General features: G+C 46.5%; 1 protein-coding gene across 7 annotated transcripts in view; it reads right to left on the bottom strand.

Annotated features, from left to right (window-relative positions):
* Tdh (L-threonine dehydrogenase) overlaps positions 1-17500 on the bottom strand; it is an 88405-nt gene that overhangs the window by 25662 nt on the left and 45243 nt on the right. The window contains exon 2 of one of the 7 annotated variants that reach the window (XM_065446224.2): positions 16795-16986. The exons of 5 other annotated variants lie outside the window; for them this stretch is intronic. Coding sequence is in view for 1 of the 2 variants with exons in the window: in XM_065446220.1 (XP_065302292.1) it covers positions 14392-14736 (345 nt within the window). In the remaining variant the exon portion in view is untranslated. Of the gene's footprint in view, positions 1-14391; positions 14737-16794; positions 16987-17500 lie in introns of those variants that run through there. One more of the 7 variants, XM_065446220.1, reaches the window with a different exon arrangement.

Here is a 17500-nt window from a genome sequence, read left to right as displayed (position 1 = left end):
CATGCACGCGCGCGCGCGCACACACACGCACACACACGCACACACACGCACACACACGCACACACGCTCACGCGCACGCGCACGCGCACGCGCACGCGCACGCGCACACGTGGAGCAGCCCATGTACAAATTGGATATGAGCCACACCACACCCCGAGCACACAGATAATTTAAGCACTGTTTATGGCAGCTTCACCAAAATCCTGTCAAGGACTGCTGTGTTTTAATTAGAATCGACAAGGGTATTATCTCTTGGCACAACATTGCAGCGATTGCAGTTCGTGCCCAATTTCGAAGAAATTAAAAAATTGCCAGCTAACGTTCGTTGTATCGTAGACCGCTCGGGAGTGTACCACTAATTCGTAAGACTTTTCCAAAGTGCTCGTAAACACTAACAGTTTCACGTAAGCTATAAGCTGTGTAGACTGATAATATGACCGCGACACAACTTTACGGTTTCGCACGTGGTTGGGCGTCGCATTTACCAGTGCCTGTCCATTCCTAATACGGATGGCCCATAGTACAGCGTGTAATTTCTGCGGGTGCGATGAGACTCCAAAGAACCTTCTGTGTCACTGCCCATCGTTTGACACTCAGTGAATTACGGCAATTTTCGTAGCAGCTACGGTTCCCTATATTAAAGTTGTGCTGCTTCCAACAATTGGTACAATTCCGCCATGCCTTTCACGAGCAACAAATGTCATTCAAACCGGTTGAGCTGTTGCATAATGAAATCATTTCTGCGTCTTACGTGTATTTGGCCCCGATGTTTTAGGCGTTGACGATAAACAAGCATTTGCTTGACGGCTGTCTACTTTCTTTATTCACCTTTCTTCAGCCTTCTTTGTTTGTGTGCGCGTGTGTTCATGTCTGTCTGTCTCCGTGCGCTTCCCGCTTACTTAAGCGCAAAAAATGTCCGCAGTTTTTTCACATTACGTCATGGACAAGCGGCAAAGCACGCTTCTCAGGCGACGACCGCACATGTTATCATATTATCAGGTTAGCGGAACCTTGCCACCTTTACTTCAAACCTGCGAAACGCGCTGGAGCGACCGCAATGCGATGCTTTTTGGTGATTGCGGTCGCGAAGAAAATCTTAATGCGATCAGCATTCTTTGGGGAACGTCACGCACTTTGCGGTAATGTATGTATGTATGTATGTATGTATGTATGTATGTATGTATGTATGTATGTATGCATGTGTGTGTGTATGCATGTATGTGTGTATGCATGTATGTATGCATGTGTGTATGCATGTATGTATGCATGTGTGTATGCATGCATGCATGCATGCATGCATGCATGCATGTGTGTATGCATGTATGCATGCATGTATGCATGTATGTATGTACGTATGCATGCATGCATGCATGTATGTACTGTCGGGGATCAAAGTGCGCAGGACAGGCGATCGTCGACCGAATGGCATCGCCGTGCAAACCTGCCGGGATCAGCCCCGCGCTATCATCCGCGTTCGGGACCGCCGGACAGCGGGTGCCGCACGTGCGCTTTCCGGCGGTCTCGAGCGCAGTTGATGAAACACCGGAGGCAATATTCGCAACAGGATGAGGCGTGTTTCTGTCGCAGCAAAAATCTGGAGGCAACTCAGCACATCCTATCGAAACGCGAAGACGTCCACCTGCAGGGAGACCCGTAGCAAAGTTTCGGCCACCTTCCGGGAGTCCTGCGATTCAAAGCGGAGGGGGAAGCAGTAACCGGTCAGCAGTCGAGATAACCAAGAGGCGTTTGGGGCCGAAAAAAGAAAGCAGGGAAGAAATCAATAGCAGCGGATCCGATGCGGCATAGGTAGGTCTCTGTAGGTCTCTGTAGCTACACAAGGTAGATACAGAGATTTTAGCGAAGATGGAAAAGATTAAAGAGACGTAGACAAAGCGCTAGACCGATAAATGCTAGACTGACTGCTTGAGCTAATCGAGATCGATTAGCTCAAGCAGGCTAGGTGACTATTTGTGGCCGCCCCGTTTCGAAAAGGTTGGCAATAAATCATCATCATCATCGAAGCCCGAGGGAGGAGCCCGGTTGCAGCGTACGCCTCATACGTGACGCGTTCCGGTGACGTCAGCACGGTGTTTCGCTACATTGCTTTAGTGCTAATCGCATTAACGTCAACGTGCATCGTGTAATGAGTTCTGCCGGAATATTTTTTTTTAAGTACCTCATAATAACGGAGTCGGGAAGAACGCAGCGTTTACTTTCCATAATCCGGCTCCTCAACACGGACACGGACACAAGAGAAGTGGACAACACGAACGCCGACGGCGTTCGTGTTGTCCACTTCTCTTGTGTCACTGTCTGCACGCCTTACCCCTTCTTTGCATAATGAACCCTTACCAACTAGCTCAGCTTTCTGTCGTTTACTCCGAGCTGCGGAGGCGCCGATAGCAGTGGCCCGCCTGCAGCTACTCCTTGCCGTTTCTACACAGCGATGCTGTTTATGGCTAGGATCCGGCGGATCTAGACTCCGTGGACATATGCCAACAATTTCTCATACGTGGGCCGATCCCGAAGATACTAAAATACCGGGCCGACCTGCGGCGGAGGTGCAGTTCGCTATTATAAAGGGCCCACATTCACAGCTTCGCTGGTCGCCTTACTTCACATAGTGGAAGGGCACTGAATTTTTTTTTCTTGCTTATATGGTAACCCTTCAAGAGCTACGTTTACACGAACCCGATGAAGGCGGGTCGAGTGGGTAGTCGGATTGAAAGCCAGTCGTAGGGCCTACGCAAACGCTAGCAGGTCACGCAGAGTGAGCGTCGAGAAGAGTGCAGTCAACCCTCCAGCAAGGGGAGAGTTGACATGCGTTCATTCATCCATTCACGCTGTCAGCCCAGAGTGACAGTTTGGGATACTATAGTGTAGCGCATACAGACGAGCACAACAGGACGCACGCACGCACACGGCGTTATAGCGCGTGTGTTTGCGGTGTGGTTTTACGTGCCAAAACCACTACATGATTATGAGGCACGCAGTAGTTGGGGACTCCGATATCATTTGGACCACCTGAGGTTCGTTAACATGCACCTTAAATCTAAACACACGGGTGTTTTCGAATTTCGGCTCCACCGAAATGCGGCCGCCGTGGCCGGGATTCGATCCCGCGACCTCCGTGCTTAGCAGCCCAACGCCATATTCACTAAGCAACCACGGCGGGTATATTCAGGATCAAGGAAGCTCCCAAAGCAATTTGAAGCGAGGTGAACGTACAGCAACATATTCATTCTCTAGGCTTAGTCTATTCGTAGCATTCGAAATAATTGTTAGTTGGCTACCACTTCCCTTGAAAAAATATAATAAGCTTTATCCTGTATACATATTTACATATATTGTGTTTGTGCACAGTGTTCACAGTGGAAGATTGGAAGTTAAAAAAAAAGTTGAATTTATAAAGTACGGATGAGTTAGCCGCCGCTGGTGCTTCTAATACGCTTGTCCTCTTATTGTCAAAATTTGCAGGAATAAACCGAAAGCTTGAACTAAAATGTGTGCATGTCCGCACCGACAATGATGTAGTAAGATTTTAGCCACAAGAAAATTCTAAATGAAAAGGTAGAGGCTATTGAAAAGAATCCTCAAATGATGTGGGTAACAGAAATCCGGTAATGACACTTCAAGGGGATGGAGGGTGGGAGGGTTAGGTTAGGCTTCGCTGCCCCCCCCCCCCCTTATTCGCGGCGCCTATGTAGGAGGAGCTGGCTGAATGCGAGGAAGACCGTTGTTCGCCGAACAAATCGTACTGCAAGCTGGCAAAAAGAATACCTGACGAAACTTGGAGTAATGTCGAAGTTATTTGAGCTAAGGAAATGACGCAGCAAGCCAGGCCCGTCGAGGCCTGCATTTCACGCATACGACAAATAACAAGCAAACAAACAAACCAACAACAAAAAAAGCTACGAGTGAAAGGATGTATCAGTAGAAACCGGATACCGGTGACACGACGTGGGTCGTCAATGGACGTCCGGTCACCGTGTGCAACATCCGCCACGGAATCGGGATCTGCCGGGTGTCTGCTGCGAGCAGCGCTTGGCGAAAGTCCCCGTAGCGTTACTTAGTGATCATCATCATCATCAACCTATTTCTTTACGTTAACTGCGGGACGAAGGCCTCTCCCAACGACCCCCAATTGCCGATTCAAGCGTATACGCCCGCAAACTTCCCAAGTTCATCACACAATCTGATTCTCTGCCGTCCTCAACGGCACCTCCCTTCCCTTTGGCACGCCGTTCTGTAACTGTAATGGTTCACTTATTATCCATCTTGCTCATTACGTGCCATGTTTGTTTCTTAAGAGGAAGATTTAGCTCGGGCCCAACTCCAACGCGGCCTATTCAAATACATGAAAAAAAACGCAAAAACGTTTTTCTGAGATAACCCCTGGACCGATTTTAGTGAAATTTGTTGCATTTGAGAGATCAAGTTAACTTCTACTGACTGTTGGTCCCTGAATGTTTATTTAGGACCTGAATTATGTTCAAAAATTTTCAAAAATTCGAAAGCTTGAAAAAAATAGAAGCACGAAGTTTACAGATTCATCGCTCTGCATAAAAAACATATCTCGGTTCTGTGAACGGCATTCATTAGATGATTCAAACCGGACAAATTCGATACGTCATTTTATATCTTACGTTAATTCGTTACGTTGTTTACAAGCGTTCTGCAAAAGCTATATTTCCATATTGCAAAATGTTTTGAGATTCATGTGTAGCGTATCACCGCTTTAGATGTTCTATTAGATGCAAATAACAGAATTGTATTATCAATTTTCGTTGCTGAGTTAGAGAGTTTTAACCTTGATAGTTTAGTTTTATGAAAATTTTCGTTTTTTGCCAATTTTTAATAAATAATTGACGACCTAAATCAAAAATCCGGAACCAACATTCACTACCTTTTAGGTTTTCTTTTAAATGCAACAAACCTTGTCAAATTCGGTGCAGTGGTTGCCGAGAAAAACGAATTCTGCTTTTACATGTATTTAGATAGGAGCACCCGTGCTAAAGCTTCCTCTTAACGTCGATTACAATATCGGCCATCCGCCGTTTGCTATCTGATCCACACCACTCTCTCCCCGTGTCTCAACATTACGTCTAACCCTTTTCGTTCCACCGCTCCTTCTGCGTTCTGTTAAGTTATTCTCGACCGTATTAGTTAAACTCCAAGTTTATGCCCCGTGTGTTAGCATCAGTGGTTGCTCTTGATAGTGGTAACCTGCCAGTCACGAAGACTCAACGCCAGTGGTGTGCGCGCGCCCGGACAGATTTTTTATTCATTTGTGAATCTTTATCCCTCGCGCTATCTACTGGGCGTTTAAAAACGCGTTCGCAATCTCCTCCCCCACCCTTCCCAATGTAAAGAATATTAGATATACAGTATTAAGTGAGTTCTTCGGGATTACATTTAACGCGGTGGCAAACACGTGTAAATTTACTGTGCGAATACCGAAAGGTAGATTTCGAATCGAATATCGAATCGCATCAAGAAAGAAAAAACCGGATATCGAATATCGAATATCAAAATATTTATCAAGAAGTCTAACGCTGTCAAATATCGAGCAGGAAAACACGATACTGCGCATGCTCAGTAGTCTCATATAGCCTTGCATAACGAGAATGTAGTAGGCTATCAGTAACTTAGGCAGTCAGAAATCAAGCTATAAGTACTGTACGGTTTACGCTTATTAAAGAGAATTCGAAATTAGTGCGCAAGCACTGATTACAGCTCAGGTGTAGTATATGAAGGTCTGGAAAATATTTTTATCAATAGAATGTCCAATAGCATCAAGTGCCTTTCTTTTTCCTCTGAAAATAAGCTAAAGAATTGGTGACGTTATGTTGTACTGAATACCAAAAGGTTCTCAACTTTAGTGAACTTGTATCTTATGGTAATGTTTGGTTGCATAGAAAGCTTTGCTTTCCTGTTTTCCACTAAAATACTGTAGGGCACCGTCAACCTTGCGGCCTCTAAAACACAGTAGGGCATTGTCAACTTTAACCTGTAAAATACAGTAGGACACTGTCAACTTTGTGGCGGGTGGGCGTCTCAGTCGCTGCTCCTAAAACCCCTTAAACTTCGTAAAGTAGCGACACTCTCCTCCTCCGCCTTCACTTCTCGTTTCTCCTCTATTTTACGCTACCGCCACAACCGTGGCGCCACCTACACTGCTCGAGCGTAGCAACGGCGCCAACAGCGGCCGTGCGCCAACTTGCGCTCTTCGCCGCTCCGTAGACGCTTCTCGAGCAAGAATGGCGCTGAAGCAAGGCGCGAGAGCCCACGTGATGCTATTAGGCCAATAGCGACGCAGCGGCGGCCAGAGCGTGCCAGGAGGAGGCGGCATTCTTCAAAACGTGGCACTACTTTACGAATATTTCACTGCGCCTGGTAAGGGATTGAAAGGTCCTAAGAAAGAGAAAGAGAGAGAATTAGGGCGGAAGTAAAGAAGTGTGAAGAAAAGATGAACTTGGAATTGAAGCGTATAAAATGATGTTCATTATGTTACATTCAGAATGAAGGCTATGGGAAAATGAAGTTTGGTCATTATAATGTGTACATATGGCATTTTCTAAATGCTCGCCAAGCAAGCCAATATCCCGGAGATCAGCAAATAACAAGCCTATCGCTGCCTGGAAAAATGCGTTACATTTAAGACCACCGAAAGGTGGTTGTGCTAATTTGTCGTCACATATGGACTTCAGGGCAGTTTCACAGCTGGCGCGAAATGTACTGTCGTGACAGCGTAGACCCGCTTGCTGGTTCACGTAACTGCTGTCAAATGTTCTCGCAGTAAAAACATATAGGTATGCTGCTATTTTACACTGGGATAAAATAAATTAAAGCAGACTCTATCGAGGCTGTTTATTTCTAGCAGTGGCCGGGAGAGTTTCAGTTGCCTGCAATTAACATCACACACTTGAAAACGATGCCCGTGTATGACTGCTCCTTTTCAAACCTTGCCTGCATACAACGCTTTCCAGCATTTCTTAAAGAACTTTTACGAATGCAATATTTCATTCACACGCAATTCACAACGACGGAATCTTCCCCCGAGTCCGGTATTCGCTAAGTTTGATCTCAGTTACGCTCACAGTTCTCCCAGGGCAGCGGCATAAAACCGGCGTTGTTCGTGAAGCGTTACACTTAGGCTCCTTATAAATATAAGCTCCTTATCTCTTGCACACGAAATTCACTGCAAAGGCATTAATTTGTCCCCACTGTATGAACATTGCCAACACACCACCTACTGCATGCCCTCTGCTTTCACCAAACTTGAAGAAGCTGCCTCGTTTATTTCACCGAGGACACCAGGATATCGTTCTATTACGCATGAAAGAACCGACTGAAAACGAAGGTGCAATAATTATTTTTAATGCTTTTAAGTAAGGAAAATGAAAATTTCTGGACACACCGCAGTTAACATGCCTCGCATGTCTAGTTTTTTTTTTCTAACGCAGAGTTCTCTCGGAAGACAGAGAAACGTAGCTGAAAACAGTAGCGTGACACTTTTCAGCACTTGCTAAAGAATGTTTGTTTTACATACGCATTAGTAGATGCAGACTCATTTAACTTGACACACGAATCTGCGCCAGCGTTCTCCCCAAGTTTGCTGAACTCGCTCTTGCTGGCGTTCGTAGTTACGCCAGTGCAACTGTGAAAATTTGCAGCCCCAGTGTAGGGTAGCAAACTGGGTGCTCGTCTGGTTGACCTCCCTGCCTTTCCTGTTCTCTCTCTCTCTCTCTCTCACACACACACACACTGCTCATAAGACATACTGATTAAGCTCCGGAGCACTTGCATACGTGATGTATTTAATGCAAAGGCCGTAATTAACCCACATACTTTGAATTTTGCGTGCACATTACCCAGCACCTGGCCCTGAATTTCGTCAAACGTAGACAAGGTCGGTTGTGTAGTTCATGGAAGACCTCACTGAGTACATTCCTCACATCACGCATGAAAAAAAAAAGGGGGGGGGGGGAAGATCGAGGGTTTAATAATTATTTCCAATGTTCGCTATATTGCATTCAAAACGAAGCCTGTGTGAAAACGAAGTTTGGTAATTCTAATGCGTATGGCACCATCTTATAAAGCCCGTCAAGATGAGATCCCGAAGTTGAGCAAACAGCAAGCTTAAAGCCTGCCGCTGCTTAGAAGAATTTCAGATTTTCATAGCACCGTTTGTAGCCTGTAGGTCGTTGTTGGTAGGGTCCCGTCATCGCAGTCAGGCTTCGGGATGGTTTCACAGCTTGGGCGAATGTGTGGTCACGACAGCGCAAACTCACTTGCTAGGTAATATAACTGGCGTTGCGTGCTGTCACAGTAGAAATTTTTTGGGGCAAAAAAACAATAAAAGCAAATAAGCTCGGCTATATACAGGTGCGTCGACTTCCCTGCTAAGTGGGTGGGCATAAGGTGGGCATAAAAAGGTGGGCGTCAAGGTGGGCATAAAAATGAATCGCCTGTAGTTCCTTGAACTTGAACGTGGTACAATCGAATTGCGTCAAGACCTCCTCGAAAGGCTTAGCGGCCGCTGATTCATTTGTTACACATTACGCGTTGCTTGACTCTTAAAACCAGTGAAAGGCTTTGTCCTGTCATCTAGCTCCAACCTTCGTTTGACCTCGAGAGCCTGTGACCAACAATATGTAGACAGGAATATGGAATGCCTTTGAAAGTGCGCGCGCATGGACAGTACAAAAGCGTGCGACGCAGTTTCCAATCGTCCCCACATATATAGGTATACTTTTTTTTAAAGTGAAGCAGCCGCAGCTGTGACATTTAATTGTAAAGAAGATAGTGCAAGCGGAAATCCTCAGAGTCTCACTCTTTCTTCGTTTAACCCTTTACTGCGCCTTGTTGCATTTACGCAACATTCTGATGAACGGCGTTAAAAACCGAAGCAAAGTCAGTTTCGAGCTTCCTGTACATGTTGTTGCATATCCGCAACATTGGTCTGTAAAACGCGGCACCTTGTGCTGCAATCTGTGCTAATTCTTTGCATCTTCTACCAAAACAAACGTGGCGGAGGCTGTGCGCGCCCAGGAGCAGTGATATAGGTAAGTTTTACAAATTGTAAATGTATTTCTCCATAAGGCAAAGCGCAAAAAAAATTGTTACGCTATGCTCCACATTCTTCTGACTCTGTAGGTTCAAAAAATATTGTAATTTCGGAATAGTTTGTTCCTGGCGACAGAACGTTGCTATGTTGCACAAATGCAACAACGTGTACATGGTTTATATTCTTCGGAATAATGAAATGGCTTCGAAACGCTGGTATGGCCTAGAAATTCCTCCTGATAGTGAAGGCAGTGAGTATTCAATTAGTCACGACAGCCACGAGTGTAAGTCCGTTTCGATTCAATATGTGGACAAGATGTTCTCTGGTCAAATTTCCTTTTTTCTTTTCAAAAGTACGCTGTGCCTCCGCATGTTGCCGTGTCACGTCGTCACGGGCACAGCTTTACGTCTGTGCTTCGATGTTCTACATTTTGTCAATAACCCGAAAACACTGCATTGTTTCCTGGCTGGACGGGAATCTGCATGACACACTGCACGAAGTATGGGGACCACCTGTGCTGCACAAACATGTACAAGTGCTTCTTTTTGTTCCACACTAAATCATAGGTGCACCAATGATTGTCTTGTGCAAATAAGCATCTGGGTATGAATCGCACTAAATCTATCTTTTACTTTCAACTTCTTCTTTATTTGCATATTGTTGCAAATATGCAACATACCCTTTTTCTGCAAATTGTAACCACAGACAGTCGCTAAAGTAAGTTTCCATGGGAGTACAGGTACTAATATGCTTCCCTACAACGCCATGAATAATATTTTGAGGAAACAAAAAATTGTGCAGTAAAGGGTTAACAACCGTTTGTCTACTTATTCTTTCTCTCCTTCCTTAAATTTTCTGTTTTTAAACCAGTACGCATACGGCGTCAAGGGACTAACGTCTAGCGCGTATAGGGACGTCTCAATGGCGGCAGCTCAGCACAGGAAGGTAATAATAGGTCCCGCATTCAGAAAGCGCGCCGTATTGCACGTAGGTTTCTCTCTCTCTCTCTATATATATATATATATAGATATATACGTATATATACATATACATACATATATATATATAGATATATACGTATATATACATATACATACATATATATATATAGATATATACGTATATATACATACACATACATATATATATATAGATATATACGTATATATACATACACATACACATACACATACACACATATATATATATATATATATATATATATATATATATATATATATATATATATATATATATATATATATATATATATATATATAAGTTAGCAGAATTTGTAGCTTCTCGAGCTCCTCACGAGCTGTATTACTCGAAATTCGGACGCTGTACTTGCGCAAGAAGTCAAAATACATAACGGAAAAGCTAACAAAGTGCACTAATCAACGTCCTAACTAACTTCTTTAGGGCACATATTGCAATCTACAAATTGAAGCCAGAGAGACCCAAGCACATCCACGTTGCTCCAGGCACGTTGTCACACTGACTTTGTTTCGAGGCACTCGGAATGACTCTGGACACTAGCACCAGTTTCGTGATAAGCGCCGTACAACTTGCGGCAAAAATGCACTCTTGTCCCACTTACTTTTTAAAGTAACATGTCCCTTGATTCGCTGTATCACAAAAATAACTGGAACGGCAATGTATATAATCGCACATTTTGGTACCGCATATCTCGAAACCAATGTCATGTGCAGAATTCGTGCCAAGTGATTGTGCAGTGAAAAAAAAGAATTGTGGCGTGAAGCGGGGCGTGCTGGTTATTCGTGACTAAAAGACGTTTTTTGCCGCAGTTGAACACACAGAAAAGGAAGACGCATAAAGACCACACGGGCGGCAGGAGCACACCGGCTACAATTTACAAGCTGCAGCATGTGTCGTAAAGCAAGCAGTTGAAAAGAGAATTCTCCCAATTCTTTCAATTAGCCGACTACGCATTTTGATTTCTAGTTCGGATAATGTCCGCCTGTTAGAGTAATCCAGCTCAAGTTGTAGGATTGCCGGGAAGTGCCGGCATACGCGAAAGGGCTATGCGTATATCAATCAGCCTGCAACATTCACTCAGGGACAGAAGAATAACGCGCCCGACTGAAGAAGCTGTTCGCAGACGGACGAGAAGGAAAGTCACTGAGATAGCAAGTTACACGTTGTGTCTGCACGGGTTCGCGAAGCCCCTTCTGCGTCGTATGTGCCTCCAAGATGTGTGGCCAGGCTGTATTTTTACTTGCGATAACAACTTTTACTCGGTGCTCGCACTTGTCGGTGCATTTTGTCTTAGGCTTCCCCACGTTTCTCTGCGGTAAAACATGTCATTATAAGCCCTCGAAAACCAAGTCCAATTCTAAATAAATGCACATGCAACTTGTATACCTAGATGGGGAGTGCGAAGTACAAGGAACACTGTATGAGCGGTCAAAAAAATGAAGCAGGACGACAGCGCTCGTCCTGGACCGTTGACCGTCGCGCTCTTGCACCCTCCCCGCGACAACGGCCGCAAAGTTTATCGTTCCTGTTCCCTAAAATTCGTCCGGATTGAGAAAACAGCCGCACTCCTTTCCCGTCTACTGGTCTGCCTGTGGTTCCACCACGGGGCGTGAGGAACGTGGGATACACAGAAGTTTAAGGGAGACTTTAAGGAAGGAAAATCAATAATAATAATAATAATAATAATAATAATAATAATAATAATAATAATAATAATAATAATAATAATAATAATAATAATAATAATAATAATAATCTCATCATCATACATAGTATACATATCCAGAAATAAATTATACGGCGGTCGCATTTCGATGGAGGCGAAATGCGAAAACACCCGTGTACATAGATGTAGGTGCACGTTAAAGAACCCCAGGTGGTGAAAATTTCCGGAGTCCTCCACTACGGCGTGCCTCATAATCAGAAAGTGGTTTTGGCACGTAAAACCCCATAATTTATATTAATTATAGGGCATAGTTACCGAGCCCGAGGGCTTAGATTTTTGTGTATAAGATTAGACGTGAATGATTTGCGATTTGCCCTTGTCGCAAAGGAAGGATGAAGTGATAGTGGCGTAAAAGCAGGGAACAAAAAAAAAGGCACATTCACCATTATAGGAAAATACATTTGTTTAGATTTGATGGTTTGTTGTCAACACGGAAGATTCTTGTCAGAACCACGCACCTTCTTTCCTTCTTCTGTTTTTGTTATTATTATTATTATGCAAACATCCATACACACAACGCACAGAGAAAGAAAAGTGGGCTAGAAATTATTTCGCAAATGTAGACACCATGCCAACCCTCTTGAAGATGAGAGAAAGAAGAAAAAACGGAAGGGAAGAAGGGGGCACCCCACAACACAACACATCACGCACCGAGTATGAGCACTACGGACGAAAGTCCAGTCACCTGGCAGAGAAGAATTCCAGTTCAGTAAAACCTCGTTATAGCGAAGTTGAAACGGTAGCCAGAATCCTTTATAGCCATTATTGAATGTACTGCACTATGAATATTTATGGGGATTTCAAAGGTAGTTTCACTTACTTTGTTATATTCATTATTTCGTTATAACGAGAGTTGACTGTATGACTTTGTATGCCTCGCATAGAGTCAGTCGAAGCACGACCCTTCGGAAAGATGAAATCATGGAGCGCAATTCAAGAATGGTTTTTAGCTGGGCTTGTTCGGCAACGCAAAGCGACAATTCCTGAAATTTCAGCACCCTAGGTTCTAACAGCGAGTGCTCACCGACCACGAGGGCAATTACTAAACGCGGCAGAAACGTGAAAATGACGAGTTTTAGCGGCTTCAGCCACCAGGTCGTTTCGAAGCAGACGGTGACAAAAACCTGCCCAAAACCATGCACCCAAATCCGGTCGACACCAATTTGTAGACCATCGTATACAGAGTGTTGCTTGGTGTCAGACATTTACCCATGCCGCCTCCCCCGCGTATTATGGGCACCCTTGCGCAAAATAGCCCAATGTTCTCCTTCCTCGTGAGTGGAAGCCACGTCCACAGCAACTCCCAACCCCGGTTTCCAGCCCCAACAGTAAGAAGAAGAAAAAATTCCCACCATACGGCCACTGATCGCCACAAACGTCGTCTATATTGCTGTTAAGAATTGGTAGCGACCGTCGCGCGTTTCTAGCTGCAACCGTGGTTGGGGGCCCGGCGACGCACGAAGAGGGAGCCGGCGAACGGACGAGGGGGCGCCCCGCTGGGCTGGTGTCCCGACCGGCGCCTCGACCCGCTACCTGATCCGTGCCCCGCGTTTTCGGCGGACCGCCTGCTGGGCGCGAATGGCTGGCGCTTCCGAGAAGGACGAAGGCGTCGGTGCGGACAACTTGGATTTTGTATTTTCTTTTCTCTTGCTTTTCTAGTCACTGCGATGTCTTTTGTAAAATAAACGTTCAGTCTTGAAGCGAACCCCGACGAGTGAGAATCGTTCCTTCGAGGCTCCTGCGTGCGCGGCGGCTGTATACGCCGCCGCCCGAAAGAGTCTCACGCAGCAGTTTTGTAGTCGCACTATATAGTAGCACAAAGTGACCTCCACAGAGCGTTGGTCGTAGCCTTTAATTATTTTACAATTGCTGCAACTTGCCGTGGTGCATCAGCGACTGCGACGCCCCGGTGCTGTCTGGGAGGACGCGGGTTCGATTTCTAGCCATGGCGGCTGCATTGCGATAGTCGTGTATGCAGGGAAAGAATTAAAGTTGTCAATATTATAACACGGAGTCGGTACGCTACGGCATCTGTCCACAGCCCTGAGGAATTGATGTTAGACGTTATCCACGGTTCTTCCTGCAATATCGCACTGCTGGCCATGACTGACCCCGCTGTCGTCACCCCTCCTCCTCCACCTGTGAGTTGCGTTCGATTCCCCCCCCCCCCCTCTTTTTTTTCGGCCATGTTATTACTCAATATAGTCGATGAACGAGAAGATGGGGAAACGAGGGACCCGGTTTTCGTTAGTCACAGCTACACAAAGCCTACAGATGATGAAGCCAAAAAAAAAAGCACTGGTACGATTGCTTCAACAACAAATAATTTCCCCAGCGTGTTTTTCTCGCCTTCAGTATCCGCTGGCTTAATGTACGTGCGACAATATAGTCAAAACTTCTCTACGCGGGTGGTACACCTACTGCGCTCGCCGGACGCTAACCTTGTACTCCGAAGGGCTTTCCGATCTGGACGCGAACTTTGACTGTGCGGGAGAAGAGATTCCTCGTTGCTTGGAGGAAGAGGTTAACGCAGCGCTTAGCGCGTCGAGAGAGCGCTGCAGCGTATAAGCGCCCCAAGGATGCGCGAACGACTTACGTGGAGGTCGCCGTACCAACGCGGCAGGTCAAGTGCGCCCACACTTTTTTCAACGGTGACAAAACGGGCGCTCCCGACTGCCTTCAGGTCGGGCCGCTGCGGCAGCAAACAATGCGGCACGCGCCGTCGTCGCGGGAAGAAAGTGCCTCTCGCGTTAGCGTCGCCGACGTAAAACGCGCGACACCTCAGCGGCAGCAAGGTCGCGCTCGCCAAGCGACGGCAGCTGCGACGACGCCCTTTCAGCGGCACGGCAGGAAAGACTGCCGCCGACGTCACAGCCGAGCCCCTGCGGCGCGCGTGGCCGCCCTGTACGGATCCACGTACACGCGCTCGGGCCGACGTCATCCGCCGAGCGGGGAAGCGTAACTAACGTAACGCGCGGGCTCCGCCGCCCTCCTCGTCTGGAACGAGACCGCGCCATTCTTTTCCTCCCGTCTTTCTTTTCTTTCTACGCGTGTTGCCGCACCGGCGGACGCGGTTTTTCCTTTCGCCCGCGTGGCCATTTCCTCGGACGGTGAAGGTGATTGTGCGTGCTCCCATGTCTGGGCGGGGCGGAGTGACAGGTGGCGGGAAGAGCCATCAGCTCTGCGAGCTACGGACGTCGACGTCTGCGCAGGAGGTTGCGACTTTTGAGACGCCGGCTGGAAACGGAGGACAAAACTTCGATGCCTTGCGCGTAAGCAGCGTCTACTAATCGATGCAGAGGCGTTGTCGGAAGTGGGGGCGGGGGGGGGGGGGGGAGAAGACCAGCTGCGATTGTGGTTTCTTGTGCGTCTTACGATTTGCAGATGACACTATCTTTTTCTCGTTTTTTTCTAAGTCCACATAAATTTCGCATCATCGATACGTTGTAATGTGCACGTCTGTACGTAGTACATCTGTGGATGTGTGTCACAACGACGTTCGTCAGAACCGGCGCCGTTCAGGATGGAGACGCTGATATAATTTCCTTCCGTTCGGAGCCGTGACACTCCCCCCCCCCCCCCCCCCCCCCCCAACTAAAGGCGTTGCTACAGGGTGCAAAGGAACTTTTGTAGCAAGAAAATATGGCGATAGCTGCGATGGACACAAAAACTGCATGAAGTGAACTTAGGTCGCCGTCGCTGTTAACTGTCGTGTCAGATGTTTCAGTGCGTGTCTAGTTGCTCAGAGTGAATGCACCATCTGCAACTACGGTCTAAGCTCGTTATAACCAAACGGCATATAACGGTGTAAGTGCGATTCCCCTTGAAATCCCCGTGGAGATTCGCAGTACAGCAAGCGTAATGATAGATATAACGAATATTGGCACGTGTACTTATTTACGTACCTTTCTCTGGTGGCCGCTTCTTAGCGGCTAACATACGTCAAGCGTCATCGCTCGGCGCACCTGCACGTATCGCACGTTTCTCGAATTTTATGAATTGCCTGTTGTCACCGAACCTTGCGTAATCTGATCGTATGCGCGACACAAATTGTAATAATAATAATAATAATAATATATGGGGTTTTACGTGCCAAAACCACTTTCTGATTATGACGCACGCCGTAGTGGGGGACTCCGGAAATTTCGACCACCTGGGGTTCTTTAACGTGCACCTAAATCTAAGTACACGGGTGTTTTCGCATTTCGCCCCCATCGAACTGCGGCCGCCGTGGCCCGGATTCGATCCCGCGACCTCGTGCTCAGCAGCCTAACACCATAGCCACTGAGCAACCACGGCGGGTGACGCAAATTGTGTGCTCTCTGGAATGCACGCGGGCACCGGCAATCACGCTTAAACCTTCGGCAAGTCACGCATAAAAGCCGACGCGCTTCGCCCGCTGATCGGATTTTCGACAATCGCCGACTGCGTTCGTCGTGCTTCGGGTGTCGCTTGCTTTCGTGGGCACAGGTTCGCCCAATAAAAGTTAGCTTCGTCATTCGCAAAGTTTTGATATACCGTGTTCTTCACAGCCACCACTACGTGACAATATAACGAAGTAATTCTGACTGCTCCTTCAACTTTGTTATAACGAGGTTTCGTTTTATACGGTTTCTCTCGTCGCAGGTGTAGCCTCGGTTCACTGAAGTGTACACTCCATGGAAAGACTGTACCCATCGGGGCGTATCTTTTACGTACGGGGCACAATAGCGGTGATTTGTCTTGAGAACATTTCCTTTCTTTAAAGCTGCGCACCGGTATACGTATGCAACACGTGCGTGCCTGCGTGACGCACTGCTCTTGACAGGAGAGCAGCGAGTGCGGAGTTTTAAAGAAAGGAAATGAAAGCAAGACAGATGACGATTATTGTTCGGAGAGAAAGATACGCTCCAAGGGATGCGAACTCCTTTTTTTAGAGTTTGCAGTAATATTTTTTTTTTACTTTAGATCTTTAGAGTAAAGTGACACAAGTAAAGAGTGACTCTGGAAAAATCTCTACCGTGTACGTCCACGATGAAGGCTCCCCTGTCGCAAGAAGGTTTTGCCTTTCAGAAGGTCAGCGTGCGAGATCGCGTTCATGCAGCACGGTTGACACACGGTCAAAGGAACACGTCGCGTGCGCTACGCTTGGACGCAGGAACGAGCGAGAGGGAAGAACCGAGCGCCGACCACCGACCTCTCGTTTCACGGCCTGCGCATTGAGTGTCTAGTAAATGTGTCGTCTTGCAAGAGACGTTAACGAGAAAGTTTAGTCATTTCTATGCCGTTACCTGTGCCTGTAACGGCGCTATAGTAGCGGCAGAAGGTGGACACCGAAGTTTTGAGAAAGAGACAATAGGCAGAGGTATACGAAAATGCTAGAATTAAAAGCATGTTTAGCATACCCGATTAGCTCAGTCAGGTTAGGCTGCTATTTGTCACCGTCCCACTTTAAGGGGATGCCAATGAATCATAATCATCATCATCATCGAGAGGGCGTTGAGAGATCGATGCTGGCAACATTGAAATCCATTGAAACAGTTAATGTCATACTGAACTACACTATCACTGTGGTTTCGGCACGAAATTTAATAAGGCGGGAAAAACGTAGGCCGGGTGGAGGCAGGGTTGGGAGGTGGGCTCGAGTTGTGCCTTCATTTATTTGTTTTTTTTTTCGCTAGTAAATTAACCAACATATTTTTGCTTAATGAATGCCAATAGATTTG

This window comes from Dermacentor albipictus, chromosome 6, assembly GCF_038994185.2.
Source record: "Dermacentor albipictus isolate Rhodes 1998 colony chromosome 6, USDA_Dalb.pri_finalv2, whole genome shotgun sequence".
Lineage (NCBI taxonomy): Eukaryota > Metazoa > Arthropoda > Arachnida > Ixodida > Ixodidae > Dermacentor > Dermacentor albipictus.
This window is presented reverse-complemented; position numbering and strand designations above follow the sequence as displayed.